The sequence below is a fragment of the Coregonus clupeaformis genome, chromosome 40 (assembly GCF_020615455.1).
Source record: "Coregonus clupeaformis isolate EN_2021a chromosome 40, ASM2061545v1, whole genome shotgun sequence".
Lineage (NCBI taxonomy): Eukaryota > Metazoa > Chordata > Actinopteri > Salmoniformes > Salmonidae > Coregonus > Coregonus clupeaformis.
Window position 1 is genome coordinate 10,184,739 of NC_059231.1, and position 23,086 is coordinate 10,207,824.

The following is a 23,086-nucleotide window of genomic DNA, read 5'->3' on the forward strand; positions in this document are numbered from 1 at the left end:
ATTTGGGCTAGCTAACTAAATTGCACAGCCAACATTTTGTCAATATTGATGCTGTTACAATAACCAAACACTTGGTAAAAACAAATCATTTGTGAAACCATGATGTGGTGTATGACAGTATTGGATGTCAGCAAAGTTACTTGAGATAATCTCACTTACAGTAGTGAGTGCGTACATTTTTCATACTGGTCCCAGATGGGAATCGAACCCACAACCCTAGCGTTACAAGCGCCATGCTCTACCAACCAAGCCACACAGGACCCTTACTGTGTCTATATTGCTTGACATATGTGTTTTTAAAGAACCGCTATGCTTAGTTTGGCCATTCCACAACTACAGTCATTGAAGTACGTGTATCAGTGTATAGTATTACCTTGACGAATTCTACATGATATCACTCTATATCAGTGGTTCCCAAACTGTGGGGCACAGGAACTCCTGCTCTATGCAACCCTCTGTGATTGAGGGTTTGTTTTTTCCGTGATGTTGTTGTCTGTTAAAGAGCTTTGATAGTTTGGTTGTGATGTTTGCTGCTCATTCTGTTCTCTATGCCAGGCTTCCCCGCCCACTCAGTCTACTAGCTCCCCGCCCACTCAGTCTACTAGCTCCCCGCCCACTCAGTTTACTAGCTCCCCGCCCACTCAGTCTACTAGCTCCCCGCCCACTCAGTCTACTAGCTCCCCGCCCACTCAGTCTACTAGCTCCCCGCCCACGCAGTCTTCTAGCTCCCCGCCCACTCAGTCTACCAGCTCCCCGCCCACTCAGCGTACTAGCTCCCCGCCCACTCAGCGTACTAGCTCCCCGCTTAATTTGACATGAGAGAAAAATACATTTCTCTCAAATTTAGAGAATTTTTTATCAGGAAAACATATTATGGGTGATGTTTTAGTTGCTCAAAAGGCTATTTTACATGGGAATCAGAATGGCTGTTCAGGACCTTTAAGAATAACTGCATGGTGAGGGAACCTGCTACGGATTCGGTATTTGAAGGGTAGAACCCTTACACACTAAACACATGCAGGGCTAAAGCATCAGGCTACTAGAGCTGCTCTTTAACAGTTCAACTTGGATGAGGACACCAGGATTATGAGGGATAAACAGGTGAAGGCCAGGCTGAGAGATGAAAGTGCCATGGTGTCCCTGTAGGGTCAATCTCTATCCCATTCTCTCTCTCTCGCTCTCTCTCTCTCTCTCTCTCATGCACACCGTAGAAACAGTAGTAAAGATCGATGAATAGCTCTGTCTTCTCGTAGTCTTAACTGTTAAGAGTGACGGCAACAGTACCGCTTCAATTAACCCATTAAGAAACAGTCGATGGCAGCACATTCAGTAGGGACCACGACCTTGTGCTCCAAGCCTCTTTTGAGATCACACATTTGGTAACTCTTAATGCAAAGTGCCTCATGGCATAGTCTGGGGTTCACATGTCCCTTCCAATCTAAGGAGATTATATTTGATGCATTGGGAGTTGAGTGTGTGTGTGTCGGGCGGGTTGACTGTTATGGGTGGTCTTGGTTCCATCAGGTGGAATTCAACATGACATTGCTGACAGAAGCTGTTCTGACATCATCACACATGGTTTTGTGTATCCAATGATTCCCTTTCTGCCAACATTTTTAAAAGGCACATGTGTCAATCACGACAGTGTCCCGACATCACTGATCCCAAGTCAGCCTGAGGCTAAACCATGATCATTACTGCTCTGTTAGCAGAGAGATCCAGACTGGTCCAAGGTCAAGGGGGAGTATCTTTCATCAAAGGAGTGAAGGAAATCAATGCCCCCCCTTAACTACCCAATTAGTGGAACATTCCATTTCCTGTTGGACCCCATGCACTTCTAACATATCATTTAATTTGGGACAAGACAGGCAGTATACAGGTGTGTGGGCAGCATTAATGGTAGGTTAACTATTGACATGAAGTTATGGCATCTTATGCTATGTACAGAGCTACTTTATAAGTAATTCAGTTACTGAGTTGTATACAACTGTAGACCTGTCCTTATTCCAACTGTAGACCTGTCCTTATTCCAACTGTAGACCTGTCCTTATTCCAACTGTAGACCTGTCCTTATTACAACTGTAGACCTGTCCTTATTACAACTGTAGACCTGTCCTTATTCCAACTGTAGACCTGTCCTTATTCCAACTGTAGACCTGTCCTTATTACAACTGTAGACCTGTCCTTATTCCAACTGTAGACCTGTCCTTATTACAACTGTAGACCTGTCCTTATTACAACTGTAGACCTGTCCTTATTCCAACTGTAGACCTGTCCTTATTCCAACTGTAGACCTGTCCTTATTCCAACTGTAGACCTGTCCTTATTCCAACTGTAGACCTGTCCTTATTACAACTGTAGATCTGTCCTTATTACAACTGTAGACCTGTCCTTATTCCAACTGTAGACCTGTCCTTATTCCAACTGTAGACCTGTCCTTATTCCAACTGTAGACCTGTCCTTATTCCAACTGTAGACCTGTCCTTATTCCAACTGTAGACCTGTCCTTATTCCAACTGTAGACCTGTCCTTATTCCAACTGTAGACCTGTCCTTATTCCAACTGTATTTCCTTTCATGTTCATTCCCAAGGAGCTCCAGATCTCTCTTTCTCAGTCTCTCTCCCCATAGCAAGTCTGTCTGCTTGTGTGTGTGTGTGTGTGTGTGTGGGGTGTGTGTGTGTGTGTGTGTGTGTGTGTGTGTGTGTGTGTGTGTGTGTGTGTGTGTAAACCTTACACCCTGAGTGAGTGTGTCCTGCCTCGGGAGTTGTAAATCTAACACTGGGCTTCCACTCAACCTATAAATCTCCACATATAACAACACAACGCATGAACCGCTAATATGTGTGATGTCAGGACAGAGAAATCAGTGATTTGGGTTGATAAACCTGTAGTGGAAAACATTAGTCGTTTCTCAAACAGTAACCTGGTTCTAGATCTGCACAAGTCCCTGAGGGCTGCAGTATCCTGGTTCTAAATCTGCACCAGTCCAGTCTCTGAGGGCTGCAGTATCCTGGTTCTAGATCTGTACCAGTCCCTGAGGGCTGCAGTATCCTGGTTCTAGATCTGTACCAGTCCCTGAGGGCTGCAGTATCCTGGTTCTAGATCTGTACCAGTCCCTGAGGGCTGCAGTATCCTGGTTCTAGATCTGTACCAGTCCCTGAGGGCTGCAGTATACTGGTTCTAAATCTGCACCAGTCCAGTCCCTGAGGGCTGCAGTATACTGGTTCTAAATCTGCACCAGTCCCTGGGGGCTGCAGTATACTGGTTCTAAATCTGCACCAGTCCCTGAGGGATGCAGTATCCTGGTTCTAGATCTGTACCAGTCCCTGAGGGCTGCAGTATCCTGGTTCTAGATCTGTACCAGTCCCTGAGGGCTGCAGTATCCTGGTTCTAGATCTGTACCAGTCCCTGAGGGCTGCAGTATCCTGGTTCTAAATCTGCACCAGTCCCTGAGGGCTGCAGTATACTGGTTCTAAATCTGCACCAGTCCCTGAGGGCTGCAGTATCCTGGTTCTAAATCTGCACCAGTCCAGTCCCTGAGGGCAGCAGTATCCTGGTTCTAGATCTGCACCAGTCCCTGAGGGCTGCAGTATCCTGGTTCTAGATCTGCACCAGTCCCTGAGGGCTGCAGTATCCTGGTTCTAGATCTGCACCAGTCCCTGAGGGCTGCAGTATCCTGGTTCTAAATCTGCACCAGTCCAGTCCCTGGGGGCTGCAGTAACCTGGTTTTAAATCTGCACCAGTCCAGTCCCTGAGGGCTGCAGTATCCTGGTTCTAGATCTGTACCAGTCCCTGAGGGCTGCAGTATCCTGGTTCTAAATCTGCACCAGTCCCTGAGGGCTGCAGTATCCTGGTTCTAGATCTGTACCAGTCCCTGAGGGCTGCAGTATCCTGGTTCTAGATCTGCACCAGTCCCTGAGGGCTGCAGTTTCCTGGTTCTAAATCTGCACCAGTCCCTGAGGGCTGAAGTATCCTGGTTCTAGATCTGTACCAGTCCCTGAGGGCTGCAGTATCCTGGTTCTAGATCTGTACCAGTCCCTGAGGGCTGCAGTATCCTGGTTCTAGATCTGTACCAGTCCCTGAGGGCTGCAGTATCCTGGTTCTAGATCTGTACCAGTCCCTGAGGGCTGCAGTATCCTGGTTCTAGATCTGTACCAGTCCCAGAGGGCTGCAGTATCCTGGTTCTAGATCTGCACCAGTCCAGTCCCTGAGGGCTGCAGTATCCTGGTTCTAGATCTGTACCAGTCCCTGAGGGCTGCAGTATCCTGGTTCTAGATCTGCACCAGTCCCTGAGGGCTGCAGTATCCTGGTTCTAGATCTGTACCAGTCCCTGAGGGCTGCAGTATCCTGGTTCTAAATCTGCACCAGTCCCTGAGGGCTGCAGTATCCTGGTTCTAGATCTGTACCAGTCCCTGAGGGCTGCAGTATACTGGTTCTAGATCTGCACCAGTCCCTGGGGGCTGCAGTATCCTGGTTCTAAATCTGCACCAGTCCCTGAGGGCTGCAGTATCCTGGTTCTAAATCTGCACCAGTCCCTGAGGGCTGCAGTATCCTGGTTCTAGATCTGCACCAGTCCAGTCCCTGAGGGCTGCAGTATCCTGGTTCTAGATCTGTACCAGTCCCTGAGGGCTGCAGTATCCTGGTTCTAGATCTGCACCAGTCCCTGAGGGCTGCAGTATCCTGGTTCTAGATCTGTACCAGTCCCTGAGGGCTGCAGTATCCTGGTTCTAAATCTGCACCAGTCCCTGAGGGCTGCAGTATCCTGGTTCTAGATCTGTACCAGTCCCTGAGGGCTGCAGTATACTGGTTCTAGATCTGCACCAGTCCCTGAGGGCTGCAGTATCCTGGTTCTAGATCTGCACCAGTCCCTGGGGGCTGCAGTATCCTGGTTCTAAATCTGCACCAGTCCCTGAGGGCTGCAGTATCCTGGTTCTAAATCTGCACCAGTCCCTGAGGGCTGCAGTATCCTGGTTCTAGATCTGTACCAGTCCCTGAGGGCTGCAGTATACTGGTTCTAGATCTGCACCAGTCCCTGAGGGCTGCAGTATCCTGGTTCTAGATCTGTACCAGTCCCTGAGGGCTGCAGTATCCTGGTTTCAGAAACAGACTGAGCTATACTTAGGTAACCATGTCCAAGTGGAGGAAATATCTGGCCAATCATTAATGGCATTAAATGATCAATTATGTGTCAGGGATCAATGAAAACCAGGAAGGATGCTGCCAGCCTTCTAGAAATGGTGGTTTGCACCCCTGCAGATCTGTACCAGTCCCTGAGGGCTGCAGTATCCTGGTTCTAGATCTGTACCAGTCCCTGAGGGCTGCAGTATCCTGGTTCTAGATCTGTACCAGTCCCAGAGGGCTGCAGTATCCTGGTTCTAGATCTGCACCAGTCCAGTCCCTGAGGGCTGCAGTATCCTGGTTCTAGATCTGTACCAGTCCCTGAGGGCTGCAGTATCCTGGTTCTAGATCTGCACCAGTCCCTGAGGGCTGCAGTATCCTGGTTCTAGATCTGTACCAGTCCCTGAGGGCTGCAGTATCCTGGTTCTAAATCTGCACCAGTCCCTGAGGGCTGCAGTATCCTGGTTCTAGATCTGTACCAGTCCCTGAGGGCTGCAGTATACTGGTTCTAGATCTGCACCAGTCCCTGGGGGCTGCAGTATCCTGGTTCTAAATCTGCACCAGTCCCTGAGGGCTGCAGTATCCTGGTTCTAAATCTGCACCAGTCCCTGAGGGCTGCAGTATCCTGGTTCTAGATCTGCACCAGTCCAGTCCCTGAGGGCTGCAGTATCCTGGTTCTAGATCTGTACCAGTCCCTGAGGGCTGCAGTATCCTGGTTCTAGATCTGCACCAGTCCCTGAGGGCTGCAGTATCCTGGTTCTAGATCTGTACCAGTCCCTGAGGGCTGCAGTATCCTGGTTCTAAATCTGCACCCAGTCCCTGAGGGCTGCAGTATCCTGGTTCTAGATCTGTACCAGTCCCTGAGGGCTGCAGTATACTGGTTCTAGATCTGCACCAGTCCCTGAGGGCTGCAGTATCCTGGTTCTAGATCTGCACCAGTCCCTGGGGGCTGCAGTATCCTGGTTCTAAATCTGCACCAGTCCCTGAGGGCTGCAGTATCCTGGTTCTAAATCTGCACCAGTCCCTGAGGGCTGCAGTATCCTGGTTCTAGATCTGTACCAGTCCCTGAGGGCTGCAGTATACTGGTTCTAGATCTGCATCAGTCCCTGAGGGCTGCAGTATCCTGGTTCTAGATCTGTACCAGTCCCTGAGGGCTGCAGTATCCTGGTTTCAGAAACAGACTGAGCTATACTTAGGTAACCATGTCCAAGTGGAGGAAATATCTGGCCAATCATTAATGGCATTAAATGATCAATTATGTGTCACGGATCAATGAAAACCAGGAAGGATGCTGCCAGCCTTCTAGAAATGGTGGTTTGCACCCCTGCAGTAGATTCTTTGCGTTTACACAGGCAGCCCAATTCTGATATTTTGCCCGATTGGCAAAAGATCTGATCTGATTGGTCAAAATAACTATTAGTGGCAAAAGATGAGAATTGGGCTGTCTGTGTAAATGCAGCCATAGACAGACACCATCTGTTAGTGACAGGCTGGCCCTTGAAAGAAGACCCTCTCCCTGACTCCTGCTATTCCTTTGTTAGATGACTATCAATCCTTGATGTCAGCATCTCCCTGGTTTGAGTGAAACATCTAATCCAATGCTTTAAGAGGCCTCATTCTGTAAGAAAGTTTTGTGATTTCAGTTTGTCTGCATGATGACATTCCTTTACACATGCTATTTTGATGACATTCATTTACACGTGCTATTGTGTCTGTGGAATTTATAGGCCTGTGTATAGTTACTGTGTGTGTGTGTGTGTGTGTGTCTGCGTGTTTGTGTGTGTGTCTGCCTGTCGATCTGTCTGTGTGTGTGTGTGTGTCTGCGTGTTTGTGTGTGTGTCTGCCTGTCGATCTGTCTGTGTGTGTGTGTGTCTGCGTGTTTGTGTGTGTGTCTGCCTGTCGATCTGTCTGTGTGTGTGTGTGTCTGCGTGTTTGTGTGTGTGTCTGCGGGAGAGTCTGTGGTGGGCATCTGTGTATTGTTTCAGATTGACCTCTGACCTCTGTGCTGTTTATCACTGAGCCCCCTGAGGTCCGAAGGCATCTATTATGCTGAAAGGCCTCCGGTCACGCACGCTCACACACGCACTGGGGACAGGGTCAAAGGTCGGCTAGGCTCAGTGGAGATGCCGTGACCAATGGCATTGGAGAAAGGTCATGTGATTGAGTGTCTGGAGCAGCTGGTCCCATGGCCATTACATGCAAACCTCAACCTCGTCTACGTTGCGTGCGCGAGCAAAAATAAATGTACGCACACAGTACATGTTATACAATCATTTCACCCACACCGCTCGCCCGCGTGAACGAGTGTCTGTGTAGCCAAGCGCTAAATTATAACTTGGTTCTATTTGAGACGCACCTTATTGGACATCAGGAAGATACAAACCCACGTGGGACGCTTAAAAGACAAATGAGGAGAGATGAATTAAAGATAACTAAAAAATAACTAGGTTTCCCTTTTTATCTGTGGATTCATCTTTGGAGTAGAGAAACACACAATTGTTCATGACTACGGGTCAAAATTCTACAAGGAACCAGCTGAAAAGAGGACCACTGACAACCCAATGTTCATCTCCCAGGACAAACTAGCTAGCAACAGCTAGCTGGCTAAATGTCCATCAATGTTTCATGTGTGTTTCGACCTGTCCCCAAAATCAATATAGTTTGGATATTTTAACCTGTGTCATGATCGTCTGGTGTGGATGGACACAATCAACACTTACGTGGCCGGTGTAGTCAGCATGTGTGTCTGTGTGTGTTTATGTTCACTTCTATGTGGGACAGTCAGTGTGTTACAGAGTAGAGGACAGTCAGTGTGTTACAGAGTAGAGGACAGTCAGTGTGTTACAGAGTAGAGGACAGTCAGTGTGTTACAGAGTAGAGGACAGTCAGTGTGTTACAGAGTAGAGGACAGTCAGTGTGTTGACAGAGTAGAGGACAGTCAGTGTGTTACAGAGTAGATGACAGTCAGTGTGTTACAGAGTAGAGGACAGTCAGTGTGTTACAGAGTAGAGGACAGTCAGTGTGTTACAGAGTAGAGGACAGTCAGTGTGTTACAGAGTAGATGACAGTCAGTGTGTTACAGAGTAGAGGACAGTCAGTGTGTTACAGAGTAGAGGACAGTCAGTGTGTTACAGAGTAGAGGACAGTCAGTGTGTTACAGAGTAGAGGACAGTCAGTGTGTTACAGAGTAGAGGACAGTCAGTGTGTTACAGAGTAGAGGACAGTCAGTGTATTACAGAGTAGAGGACAGTCAGTGTATTACAGAGTAGATGACAGTCAGTGTGTTACAGAGTAGAGGACAGTCAGTGTATTACAGAGTAGATGACAGTCAGTGTGTTACAGAGTAGAGGACAGTCAGTGTGTTACAGAGTAGAGGACAGTCAGTGTGTTACAGAGTAGAGGACAGTCAGTGTGTTACAGAGTAGAGGACAGTCAGTGTGTTACAGAGTAGAGGACAGTCAGTGTGTTACAGAGTAGAGGACAGTCAGTGTGTTACAGAGTAGAGGACAGTCAGTGTGTTACAGAGTAGAGGACAGTCAGTGTGTTACAGAGTAGAGGACAGTCAGTGTGTTACAGAGTAGAGGACAGTCAGTGTGTTACAGAGTAGAGGACAGTCAGTGTGTTACAGAGTAGATGACAGTCAGTGTGTTACAGAGTAGAGGACAGTCAGTGTGTTACAGAGTAGAGGACAGTCAGTGTGTTACAGAGTAGAGGACAGTCAGTGTGTTACAGAGTAGATGACAGTCAGTGTGTTACAGAGTAGAGGACAGTCAGTGTGTTACAGAGTAGAGGACAGTCAGTGTGTTACAGAGTAGAGGACAGTCAGTGTGTTACAGAGTAGAGGACAGTCAGTGTGTTACAGAGTAGAGGACAGTCAGTGTGTTACACAGTAGATGACAGTCAGTGTGTTACAGAGTAGAGGACAGTCAGTGTGTTACAGAGTAGAGGACAGTCAGTGTGTTACAGAGTAGAGGACAGTCAGTGTGTTACAGAGTAGAGGACAGTCAGTGTGTTACAGAGTAGAGGACAGTCAGTGTATTACAGAGTAGAGGACAGTCAGTGTGTTACAGAGTAGAGGACAGTCAGTGTGTTACAGAGTAGAGGACAGTCAGTGTGTTACAGAGTAGAGGACAGTCAGTGTGTTACAGAGTAGAGGACAGTCAGTGTGTTACAGAGTAGAGGACAGTCAGTGTGTTACAGAGTAGAGGACAGTCAGTGTGTTACACAGTAGAGGACAGTCAGTGTGTTACAGAGTAGAGGACAGTGTGTTACACAGTGTGCCGCCTCCAGGCCCAAAAGAACGTTGACTACGACGTGTGGTGGATTGTCCCTTGTCCCTTCAGTGGCACTGTCGCTGTCCTCCTCCGCTCTCTCGGCCGGCGGCTCCACCCAGCTCCATCGAAACGGGCAGACCCCTACCAGGACGTCCTCTGGCTGCCAGCAGGTTGTCCAACCGAATGGCCATGTCCACCAGTTTATCGAAGGACAACATGGTGTCCCGGCAGGCTAGCTCCCGTCGGACGTCCTCCGATCAGGGCCCGCTCATTCCACCCGGACCCCGCTACCAGCGTCCGGAACTCCAACGCGAATTCCTGCGCAGTCCTAGTCCCCTGCCTCAGGTGGACCAGTCGCTCACACGCCTCTCGACCCTCGGGCGGGTGGTCGAATACTGCCCGAAAGAGGCGAGCGAACTCCCTGTAGTCCTCCAACGCGGCTCCTCCTTCGTTCCACACCGCGTTGGCCCACTCCAGGGCTTTCCCACAGAGGCAGGAAACGAGGACGGACACCTTCTCCCGCTCCGATGGTGCCGGCCTGAAGCTGGCGAAGTAAAGCTCCGATTGGAGGAGGAAATTCCTGGCACAGCGCCGCTGTCCCCTCAAATGTCCGTGGTCGGGATATCTGGATCCCTCCTGGTGCTGGGGTGTAGGTGGCTGGATCCGGTTGGCCAGCTGGTCTCGACAGATCGGGTCTGCTCCTCTCCAGGCGTTGGACGACCTGAAGAACCCGATCCATCGCTTCCCCGAAGCTGGCCAGCATCGTGGAGTGCTCCTGGACCCGTGCCACGACTCCAGGCATGCGCTCTTCTCCCGCTGACTCCATAGCGTGTGGGTGATTCTGTGATGCGTGTGATAGAAGGAGTCAGGCGCAGGAGAGTAATACGTATCCAAAGAGTTTATTTCGTCGATAAACAGTTGCGCAAGCATGCGACAACAAAACTCAGGCACAGGGGAAATATCTACCCTGGCAACAACAAGGTAAGGGTAGCTCAACCGAGCTACACACAGCTCACTACAAACAATCACCCACCCAGACAAGGAAGCAGAGGGAACACTTATACAATGACTAATTGGGGATAAGGACCAGGTGTGTGTGATTACTTAGACAAGACAAGTGGAGTAATGATAAATGGATCGGCAGCAGCTAGCAAGCCGGTGACGACGAACGCCGAAACCTGCCCGAACAAGGAGGGGAGGCAACCTCGGCGGAAGTCGTGACAATCATTAGAGCCGTACTAGCCCTGTGTATCCACTCTCCAGAGCCAAATATGTCTATCGCTCTGCCTCTCTAGTGTGTGTGTGTGTGTGTGTGTGTGTGTGTGTGTGTGTGTGTGTGTCCAGTGCTTAGGGCTGGTATGGACAGAGGGCAGAGGTAGAGGGGGCTCAGCGTTAAAACCAACTGTGAAAACAAAAGTCTCTATCAGCTAAATATACACAGAAAGAGACAGAGAGAGAGAGAGAGATATTGATGGGTTACACACACACATATAGATACACACACACAGACACACACACACAAACAGACACACACACACACACTTTTACACATCCTATGCTGCTGCTACTCTATACTTTAATTTACTCTTATTATTATCCATTCTTATGCTTAAATACTTTACCCTACCTTTATGTACATACACTACATGACCAACAGTATGTGGACACCTGATCGTCGAACATCTCATTCCAAAATCATGGGCATTAATATGGAGTTGGTCCCCCCTTTGCTGCTATAACAGCCTCCACTCTTCTGGGAAGGCTTTCCACTAGATGTTGGAACATTGCCGTGGGGACTTGCTTCCATTCAGCCACAAGAGCATTAGTGAGGTCGGGTACTGATGTTGGGCGATTAGGCCTGGCTCGCAGTCGGCGTTCCAATTCATCCAAAAGGTGTTCGATGGGGTCGAGGTCAGGGCTCTGTGCAGGCCATGGAAATCCATTTCATGAAGCTCCCGACGAACAATTATTGTGCTGACGTTGCTTCCAGAGGCAGTTTGTAACTCTCTAGTGAGTGTTGCATCTGAGGACAGACGATTTTTAGGCGCTACGCGCTTCAGCACTCAGCGGTCCCGTTTTGTGAGCTTGTGTGGCCTACCACTTCACGGCTGAGCCGTTGTTGCTCCTAGACGTTTCCACTTCACAATAACAGCACTTACAGTTAACCGGGGCAGCTCTAGCAGGGCAGAAATTTGATGAACTGACTTGTTGGAAAGGTGGCATCCTATGATGGTGCCATGTTGAAAGTCTCTGAGCTCTTCAGTAAGGCCATTCTACTGCCAATGTTTGTCTATGGAGATTGCATGGCTGTGTGCTCGATTTTATACACCTGTCAGCAACAGGTGTGGCTGAAATGGCTGAATCCACTAATTTGAAGGGGTGTCCACATACTTTTATATATATAGTGTATCTACCTCAAATACCTCGTACCCCCTGCACATAATCTGGTACTGGTACTTCCTGTTTATAGCTCCACATTGATCTGGTACTGGTACTCCCTGTATATAGCTCCACATTGATCTGGTACTGGTACTCCCTGTATATAGCTTCACATTGATCTGGTACTGGTACTCCCTGTATATAGCTCCACATTGATCTGGTACTGGTACTTCCTGTTTATAGCTCCACATTGATCTGGTACTGGTACTTCCTGTTTATAGCTCCACATTGATCTGGTACTGGTACTCCCTGTATATAGCTCCACATTGATCTGGTACTGGTACTCCCTGTATATAGCTCCACATTGATCTGGTACTGGTACTCCCTGTATATAGCTCCACATTGATCTGGTACTGGTACTCCCTGTATATAGCTCCACATTGATCTGGTACTGGTACTCCCTGTATATAGCTTCACATTGATCTGGTACTGGTACTCCTGTATATAGCTCCACATTGATCTGGTACTGGTACTCCCTGTATATAGCTCCACATTGATCTGGTACTGGTACTCCCTGTATATAGCTCCACATTGATCTGGTACTGGTACTCCCTGTATATAGCTCCACATTGATCTGGTACTGGTACTCCCTGTATATAGCTCCAAATTGATCTGGTACTGGTACTCCCTGTATATAGCTCCACATTGATCTGGTACTGGTACTCCCTGTATATAGCTCCACATTGATCTGGTACTCCCTGTATATAGCTCCACATTGATCTGGTACTGGTACTCCCTGTATATAGCTGCACATTGATATGGTACTGGTACTTCCTGTATATAGCTCCACATTGATCTGGTACTGGTACTCCATGTATATAGCTCCACATTGATCTGGTACTGGTACTGCCTGTTTATAGCTCCACATTGATCTGGTACTGGTACTTCCTGTTTATAGCTCCATTCTTGTGTATTTTCTTCCTCTTGTGTTACTATTTTTAAGTTGTATTTATTTTTTATCTGCATCGTTGGGAATGGCTCGTAAGAAAACATTTCATGGTTAAGTCTACACCCGCTGTAGTCAGCGCACTTGAAGCTGGTTTATTTCAAATATGAGTATAAAATGTTTCACGTCCTTCAAATCGGTCTCCTTCTCAGGCAGCTACATTCTGTGTCTCCTAGTTGAATTCCTTTCACTGACTGCAGCTCAGTTTATTAAACACACATAGCAGACCTTGAGTGAGCTGAGCTTCATATACAGTGAAAGGACTCAATCAAGCAAACTGATGATTTTTACAAGGCTGTTCCTGTCTGGAACAATAGGAAATCACATTGCTTTCCTCTCAATCTCTTTCACTCCCACCCTATCAATCTCTTTCACTCCCACCCTATCAATCTCTTTCACTCCCACCCTCTCAATCTCTTTCACTCTCACCCTCTCAATCTCTTTCACTCCCACCCTCTCAATCTCTTTCACTCCCACCCTCTCAATCTCTTTCACTCCCACCCTCTCAATCTCTTTCACTCCCACCCTCTCAATCTCTTTCACTCTCACCCTCTCAATCTCTTTCACTCCCACCCTATCAATCTCTTTCACTCTCAATCTCTTTCACTCTCACTGATCAGGGATCTGCCTTCAGACCTTCACAGAGAGAGAGATACAGAGAGAGAGATACAGAGAAAGGGAGACAGAGAGAGAGTACACAGTGGCAGAATACCTGACCACTGTGACTGACCCAAACTTAAGGAAAGCTTTGACTATGTACAGACTCAGTGAGCATAGCCTTGCTATTGAGAAAGGCCGCCGTAGGCAGACCTGGCTCTCAAGAGAAGACAGGCTATGTGCACATTGCCCACAAAATGAGGTGGAAACTGAGCTGCACTTCCTAACCTCCTGCCAAATGTATGACCATATTAGAGACACATATTTCCCTCAGATTACAGCGATCCACAAAGAATTCGAAAACAAACCCAATTTTGATAAACTCCCTTATCTACTGGGTGAAAAACCACAGTGTGCCTTCACAGCTAAAATATTTGTGACCTGTTGCCAAAAGAAAAGGGCAACCAGTGAAGAACAAACACCATTGTAAATACAACCCATATTTATGTTTACTATCTACTTCACTTGCTTTGGCAATGTTAACATATGTTTCCCATGCCAATAAATCCCTTCAATTGAAATTGAATTGAGAGACAGAGACAGAGACACAGAGAGAGAGAGAGAGAGAGAGAGAGAGAGAGAGAGAGAGAGAGAGAGAGAGAGAGAGAGAGAGAGAGGGAGAGAGAATGTGTGTCAGTCTGTCTGTCTCTGTCTGTGTTCCCACCCTGTTCCCCTGTAGAGACAGAGACAATGGTAGGCAGAGGGAGCTAGAGAAGACACAGGGAGGCCAGTGTGTGTGTGGCCCTGCACTTCCTGAGGCAGGCTGTGTGATAACGCTCCTTCCTGAGGCCAGATTAATGGTGTAATTTTGGACATAATCCTGCCATTGTGAAAGGTCTGGACCTTACACCCAACACACACACACACACACTGAGATGCCTGTCTACCCTAAGGACCTCCATGCAGAGTAGCTCCACTGTCTATCCCTGTACTAAAACACTACCCTGGGGAGTCCTCAACCCAACACTGGGCCCTGGGCCCATAAATCTACTTCTACTAGCCCCATACACTCCATCCAGTTAGGTTGACACACACACACACACACACGCGCGCGCACACACACACACACACTCATCAACCCGTTCTAAGGCATTATTTAACCCATATTATTTAACGCTTATTTCACTGGGTAAATTGACAGCCTAGCATTTACATTTATGGCAACTTGTAACTGTAATTCATATTCAACTCTCTCCCAAATCACCACCCCCCCAAACCCCACAACACACACCCATTGAGCTCCAGGTCCTCTGTAATATTTGAGTGTGTTTGGGAAGGCAGTGTGATGGAGAGGTAGAGCATGTTGCAGTGTGTTCAGTGCGATGGATAGCTGCTGGTGCTAGTTGAGTTGTTTTAAGTCGGCGTTGGTTTACTTACTGCTCGCTGAAGACATGGGACTGTAATCAGACCTGCAGTAAAACAGAGAGAGGGAGAGAGAGGGAGAGAGAGCGAGAGAGAGAGAGAGAGAGAGAGAGAGAGAGAGAGAGAGAGAGAGAGATACATTAGTTTCAGTTATACAGCAGAGAGAGAGAGAGACAGACAGAAAGAGAGAGAGAGAGAGAGAGAGAGAGAGAGAGAGAGAGAGAGAGAGAGAGAGAGAGAGAGAGAGACAGAAAGAGAGAGACATTAGTTTCAGTTCTACAGCACTGTTAGTCATTTAAGGGTTGTTACTCCTATTTCAAAAGAGGGGAGTACATCTGGACAAATACTACTGTAGGAGAGGTTAGTGTGTAGTCAACTATCTGTGACTTATAACATAGGTATAACAACTATCTTCATATGTTCTTAGAAGATGTTGACTTACTCAATACGATGACTTACTCAATATTAACAATAACAAAGCGTTTGGAAATGTAACCACTCTCAAATTCATAGACAAGAGCTATAGATGCAAGGACTGACCAAAATGATCGTTTTAACCACACGGCACTGTGCTATTCTGTAGGTCTACTGTAGTCTCCTCTCATAGTGGCGGAGCGTTTCGGAGACTGCGGAGCACCCTCAGTCTGGCGAGAGAGACTAGGGACTGCATCCCAAACGGCATCTTATTCCTTATATAGTGCACTGGTCAAAAGTAGTGCACTACATAGGGAATAGGGTGCCATTCTCTGGTCAAAAGTAGTGCACTACATAGGGAATAGGGTGCCATTCTCTGGTCCAAAGTAGTGCACTACATAGGGAATAGGGTGCCATTCTCTGGTCTAAAGTAGTGCACTACATAGGGAATAGGGTGCCATTCTCTGGTCAAAAGTAGTGCACTACATAGGGAATAGGGTGCCATTCTCTGGTCTAAAGTAGTGCACTACATAGGGAATAGGGTGCCATTCTCTGGTCAAAAGTAGTGCACTACATAGGGAATAGGGTGCCATTCTCTGGTCTAAAGTAGTGCACTATATAGGGAATAGGGTGCCATTCTCTGGTCTAAAGTAGTGCACTATATAGGGAATAGGGTGCCATTCTCTGGTCAAAAGTAGTGCACTACATAGGGAATAGGGTGCCATTCTCTGGTCTAAAGTAGTGCACTATATAGGGAATAGGGTGCCATTCTCTGGTCTAAAGTAGTGCACTACATAGGGAATAGGGTGCCATTCTCTGGTCTAAAGTAGTGCACTACATAGGGAATAGGGTGCCATTCTCTGGTCTAAAGTAGTGCACTACATAGGGAATAGGGTGCCATTCTCTGGTCTAAAGTAGTGCACTATATAGGGAATAGGGTGCCATTCTCTGGTCTAAAGTAGTGCACTACATAGGGAATAGGGTGCCATTCTCTGGTCTAAAGTAGTGCACTATATAGGGAATAGGGTGCCATTCTCTGGTCTAAAGTAGTGCACTACATAGGGAATAGGGTGCCATTTGGGACGCAGTAAAAAATGTCTACCGTAAAGCTAATGTACCAGACTAACACTAATACATCCCAAGACCAGCATGATGTTTATCAAACTTCTACTCTTTAAGTATGACCTGACTGGGTCCTTTGAGTCAACTGAAAACACTCATATGTATTAGAGTGTAAAGAACATCTGAAAGACCATCCCTGTCGCTCTCTAATTTAATCGGAACTGAAGTCAACAGAAGAGTTGTTTACTGGCGGTTCTGTTTCCTAAAGTAGATCAAACCAGTAATCACACTAATGGGGTTAAATAAAAAAAATGAACACTGGTAATGTACAGAGAGAGAGAGAGAGAGAGAAAGTGAAGGACGTCACCCTCAACCGTAGCCCCAGCACCTCACACAGGAGCAACGGACACCCCGCCTAGACCAGCGAGACACCCTCCCAGACCTGCAAGACCCCATCCTGAAGGACCTGCACCGAGAGAACCCACGCCAAGAGGACCACAGCATCACCAGCCACACCTTAACCAGCTAAGACCACCATAAGCAAACCCTGGCCACACCCTATATAGGCCCCCCCATATCAGACCTATGCCCCTTCTGCCCCCCAACACCTACTGTGATGGTCCGGGCCTAAATCACACAAAAACAACCCGAGACACTATGGAACACTAAGCTTTTACTATCTCATCCTGGAATATACAAGGTCAGAGGTCATCTGCCTTTGGCCTAAAGAACAGGAACCCAGACTTCATCAAAGAAATTGGAAATACAGACATTGTCATCCTACAAGAAACATGGTATAAAGGAGACGGACCCACTGGTTGCCCTCTAGGTTACAGAGAGCTGGTAGTCCCATCCACCAAACTACCAGGTGTGAAACAGGGAAGGGACTCAGGGGGGTATGCTAATTTGGTATAGAGCATTTTGGCTAGAAATTAATAAGGAAATGATCTCAACAGAGAAACATTTCCTCCTGTGTGCTACCTATATCCCCCCACTAGAATCCCCATACTTTAACAAAGACAGCTTCTCCATCCTAGAGGGGGAGATCAACCATTTCCAGGCCCAGGGACATGTACTAGTCTGTGGCGACCTAAATGCCAGAACTGGACAAGAACCTGACACCCTCAGCACACAGGGGGACAAACACCTACCTGGAGGTGACAGCATTCCCTCCCCCATATGCCCCCTAGACACAACTACGACAACATAACCAACAAAAACGGGTCACAACTCCTGCAGCTCTGTCTGACGCTGGGTATGTACATACTCAATGGTAGGCTTCGAGGGGACTCCTTCGGTAGGTACACCTATAGCTAATCTCTTGGCAGTAGTACTGTAGACTACTTTATCACTGACCTCCACCCAAAGTCTCTTAGAGCGTTCACAGTCAGTCCACTGACACCCCTATCAGATCACAACAAAATCACACTCCACTTGAACAGAGTTATGCTCAATCATGAGGCATCAAAGACAAAGGACCTGAATAATATTAAGAAATGCTATAGATGGAAGGAAAGTAGTGTGGAAACCTACCAAAAAAAAATAGGCAACAACAAATTCAATCCCTTCTAGACAATTTCCTGGACTAAATGTTTCACTGTAATAGTGAAGGTGTAAACTTGGCAGTAGAAAACCTAAACAGTATATTTGACCTCTCAGCTTCCCTATCAAATCTAAAAATGTCAAGCATCCAACCTAAGAAAATTAACAACAATGACAAATGGTTTGATGAAGAATGCAAAAACCTAAGAAAGAAATTGAGAAACCTATCCAACCAAAAACATACCGACCCAGAAAACCTGAGCCTACACCATCACTATGGTGAATCACTAAACCAATACAGAAATACACTACGGAAAAAGAAGGAACAGCACGTCAGAAATCAGCTCAATGTAATTGAAGAATCCATAGAATCGAACCACTTCTGGGAAAATTGGAGAACTCTAAACAAACAACAACACGAAGAGCTATCTATCCAAAATGGAGATGTATGGGTAAACCACTTCTCCAATCGTTTTGGCCCTATAACAAAGAACAAACATATAACAAAGAACAAAGAGCAAAAACATATACATGATCAAATAAACATCTTAAAATCAACTATTAAAGACTACCAGAACCCACTGGATTCTCCAATTACATTGAATGAACTACAGGACAAAATACAAACCCTCCAACCCAAAAAGGCATGTGGGGTTGATGGTATCCTAAATGAAATGATAAAATATACAGACCACAAATTCCAATTGGCTATACTTAAACTCTTTAACATCATCCTCAGCACTGGCATCTTCCCCAATATTTGGAACCAAGGACTGATCACCCCAATCCACGAAAGTGGAGACAAACTTGACCCCTGTAACTACCGTGGGATATGCGTCAACAGCAACCTTGGGAAAATCCTCTGCATTATCATTAACAGCAGACTCGTACATTTCCTTACCAAAAACAATGTACTGAGCAAATGTCAAATTGGCTTTTTACCACATTACCATACGACAGACCACGTATTCACCCTGCACACCCTAATTGACAAACAAACAAAACAAAACAGAGGCAAAGTCTTCTCATGCTTTGTTGATTTCAAAAAAGCTTTAGACTCAATTTGGCTCGAAGGCCTGCTTTACAAATTGATGGAAAGTGGTGTTGGGGGGAAAACATACAACATTATAAAATCCATGTACACAAACAACAAGTGTGCAGTTAAAATTGGCAAAGAACACACACATTTCTTTCCACAGAACCGGGGTGTGAGACAGGGATGCAGCTTAAGCCCCACCCTCTTCAACATATATATTAACGAATTGGCGAGGGCACTAGAACAGTCTGCAGCACCCGGCTTCACCCTACTAGAATCTGAAGTCAAATGTCTACTGTTTGCTGATGATCTGGTGCTTCTGTCCCCAACCAAGGAGGGCCTACAGCAGCACCTATATCTTCTGCACAGATTCTGTCAGACCTGGGCCCTGACAGTAAATGTCAGTAAGACAAAAATAATGGTGTTCCAAAAAAGGTCCTGTTGCCAGGACCACGAATACACATTTCATCTAGACACCGTTGCCCTAGAGCACACAAAAAACTATACATACCTCAGCCTAAACATCAGCGCCACAGGTAACTTCCACAAAGCTGTGAACGATCTGAGACAAGGTAAGAAGGGCCTTCTATGCCATCAAAGGGAACGTCAAATTCGACATCCCAATTAGGATCTGGCTAAAAATACTTGAATCAGTTATAGAACCCATTGCCCTTCATGGTTGTGAGGTCTGGGTTCGGCTCACCAACCAAGATTTCACAAAATGGGACAAACACCAAATTGAGACTCTGCATGCAGACTTCTGCAAAAATATCCTCAGTTGACAACGTAAAACACCAAATAATGCATTAGGCCGATACCCGCTAATACCCGCTAATTATCAAAATCCAGAAAAGAGCCGTAAAATTCTACAAACACCTAAAAGGAAGCGATTCCCAAACCTTCCATAACAAAGCCATCACCTACAGAGAAATTAACCTGGAGAAGAGCCCCCTAAGCAAGCTGGTCCTGGGGCTCTGTTCACAAACACAAACAGACCCCATAGAGCCCCAGGACAACAACACAATTAGACCCAACCAATGAGAAAACAAAAAGATAATTACTTGACACATTGGAAAGAATTTACAAAAAAACAGAGCAAACTAGAATGCTATTTGGCCCTAAACCTGACCACTGTGACTGACCCAAAATTAAGGAAATCTTTGACTATGTACAGACTCAGTGAGCATAGCCTTGCTATTGAGAAAGGCCGCCGAAGGCAGACCTGGCTCTCAAGAGAAGACAGGCTATGTGCACACTGCCCACAAAATGAGGTGGAAACTGAGCTGCACTTCCTAACTTCCTTCCAAACAAGATGGTTTATAGAGATTGAATGATGATGGATAGATGGTCTCATAGGGTAAATTCGGAATAAATTGTTCCTGACGCCATCTTCCATTGTGAGTGAGGTTAAAAATGGGAGAGAACAGCTCTTCGTGGGATGAAATGCAGCCAAAGAACATCCACTAACTTCACCGCAGTTTTGACTATAGCTTTTGCGGATTAGGCTAGGAGTATTCTGAGGTTGTAAGGAAGGGCTGATGAGGTGAGATTTGGGCTTGGAGGGGGGGTCAAACTAACCTACAGAGGGAGGTTCAATTCAACTGCAAGATGGAATCAGCTGAATTGCCACAACGGTGTGGATAATTTAGAATTTTCCCCTTTCAAATTGATGGAAGTTGAAAGTTGGCGTACATATCACTGACAAACTGAAATGGTCCACCCACACAGACAGTGTGGTGAAGAAGGCGCAACAACGTCTCTTCAACCTCAGGAGGCTGAAGAAATTTGGCTTGGCACCTAAAACCCTCACACATTCTTTACAGATGCACAATTGAGAGCATCCTGTCGGGCTGTATCACCGCCTGGTACGGCAACTGCACCGCCCACAACCGCAGGGCTCTCCAGAGGGTGGTGCGGTCTGCCGAACTCATTACCGGGGGCAAACTTCCCGCCCTCCAAGACACCTACAGCACCCGATGTCACAGGAAGGCCAAAAAATATCCTCAAGGACAACTACCACCCGAGCCACTCCCTGTTCACCTCAACTATCATCCAGAAGGCGAGGTCAGTACAGGTGCATCAAAGCTGGGACCGAGAGACTGAAAAACAGCTTTTATCTCAAGGCCATCAGACTGTTAAACAGCCATCACTAGCACAGAGAGGCTGCTGCCTACATACAGACTTGAAAATCACTGGCCACTTTAATAAAGGGAACACTAGTCACTTTAATAATGCCACTTTAACGTTTACATATCTTGCATTGCCCATCTCATATGTATATACTGTATTCTATACTATCTATTGCATCTTAGCCTATGCCACTCTGATAATGACATTGTTCATCCATATATTTATCTATTCTTATTCCATTCCTTTACTTAGATTTGTATGTATTAGGTTTTTGTTGTGGAACTGTTAGATATTACTTGCTAGATATTGCTGCACTGACAGAACTAGAAGCACAAGCATTTCGCTACACTCGCAATAACACCTGCTAACCATGTGTATGTGACCAATACATTTGATTTGATTTGATACCCCTTGCAGCTGGCTTGAACTCTCCCAATACACACACACTAACCTACACACACACATACACACACACACACTTCACTTGACACACACTAGCCTACATATGTAACCGGTGTGAAATGGCTAGCTAGTTAGCGGTGCACGCTAGTAGCGTTTTTCAACCAGTGACGTCACTCCCTTACTCTGCACGGAGATCCGTGGCTTTTGTGGCGCGACGGGTAACGGTGCTTCGAGGGTTGACTGTTGTCGATACGTTCAGAGGGTCCCTGGTTCAAGCCCAGGTTGGGGCAAGGAGAAGGACCGGGAGCAACACTATTACATACACACTAGCCTACATACACACACACTAGCCTACACACCAAAGTCATCAGCAACATACCAAACCAGGGCGCATCTTTTCTTAATAGCTGAAAACAAACAATGAACACATTTATAAAGCAATCAATGAAACAGAATCAAAATATGCTCTATTTGATGTTTGGATTAATATAGCATTGACAGCATCATTAGTCTACAACTCATCAAACTATCAGATCTGTGTCAAAGGAACACATTAAAATCTACTGTTAATTAAAGATAAGTCATTAGTTCCACATTGCCAGCTACTTTCCACAAAAGCATTAGGGTTTTAAATCTCCCGTGGCAGATGTCCTAGTGCTTAGTGCCAAGCAGCATATGGATGGATGAACAACGAGCTCAGGAACTTTTCCAAACTCAATTAAGTTTTCCAGCCCCATACAATCAAAACATTCTGCAGCCTTACCTCCTCCTGCCGTAATCTGTCAAACCAAATTAATTAGCTTTGTGAGACTTGATGATTGGATCAAGTGACTTGACTCTCGTCTACAGGTCTGTGGCATAGTTAACAGACAAATTAAAGTCTTACTAAACATAGGAATAACATGTTGATACAGTAGGCTAACCATAAGAGAAAGATGTAAGTGCTTTTCAAGACGTGTGGAAGTTCCCCAACCAACTACACCCAAAACTCACCCTCCAGTCTCTGCTCCCGAATCCACGCAGTCATCTTCTGTTGAATTCTTCTCCATCTCAGAGGATAACGACATATTTCGTTTGCATTATTTCTCAATAGTCCTAAACCTTCGTTGAAGTGCGGCTCTAACAACCTTCTTCGACGTTAAAAGGAGAGAGGGAACAGAAGAGAGAAGAGGCGCTGACCGCTGCTTCACTCTTGCAGCCCTTGCAGAACATTCTCCCGATGGCTCCAGCAGCAACAGGCTGGCTGGCTGGCTCCCCACTGCGTCATCATCCACGCTCCTTGAGAAAATCGTTGTCTTTGTCGCCAACATGTGGTACAACGAGGTACTGTCGTCCCTACTCTGCTAAAATGACACAAAGTACCGTATCATGAAGATGTGTCATGAAATTAGAATTAAACCAACAATTTAAGCAATTGTCTGAGGAAGAAGGCGCTGGACCATCTGACATACAAAGAAAAGTGTACAGTTTGATGAAAAAGCTTCGAATAAAGGTCAAATGTAATGTCACGTGATTGCGCTAAACACAGGGCCCTAATGATGTACACTAGTACAGTGATATTGGAGAATGTGTGTTTTTAGACAGATAAACCCAGATACCGTTACATTCACAACTCTCATCGTCATGATAAGGCCTCGCCAAGTTGTGAACTACACTCTTAGAAAAATGGTGCTATCTAGAACCTAAAAGGGTTCTTCGGCTGT

The 23,086-nt window shown here is 46.4% G+C and overlaps 1 protein-coding gene across 1 annotated transcript in view; it reads right to left on the reverse strand.

Moving 5' to 3' along the window:
• LOC121555106 (protein FAM124A) overlaps positions 1-22,594 on the reverse strand; it is a 32,747-nt gene extending 10,153 nt beyond the window's left edge. Inside the window, exons 1-3 of the mRNA XM_045212020.1 lie at positions 22,377-22,594; positions 21,763-21,790; positions 14,813-14,844 (exon numbers count right to left, since the gene is read on the reverse strand). Coding sequence (XP_045067955.1) covers positions 14,813-14,844; positions 21,763-21,790; positions 22,377-22,410 — 94 coding nt within the window. The 5' untranslated portion in view covers positions 22,411-22,594. The remainder of the gene's footprint in view (positions 1-14,812; positions 14,845-21,762; positions 21,791-22,376) is intronic.
• Positions 22,595-23,086: the final 492 nt, after the last annotated feature.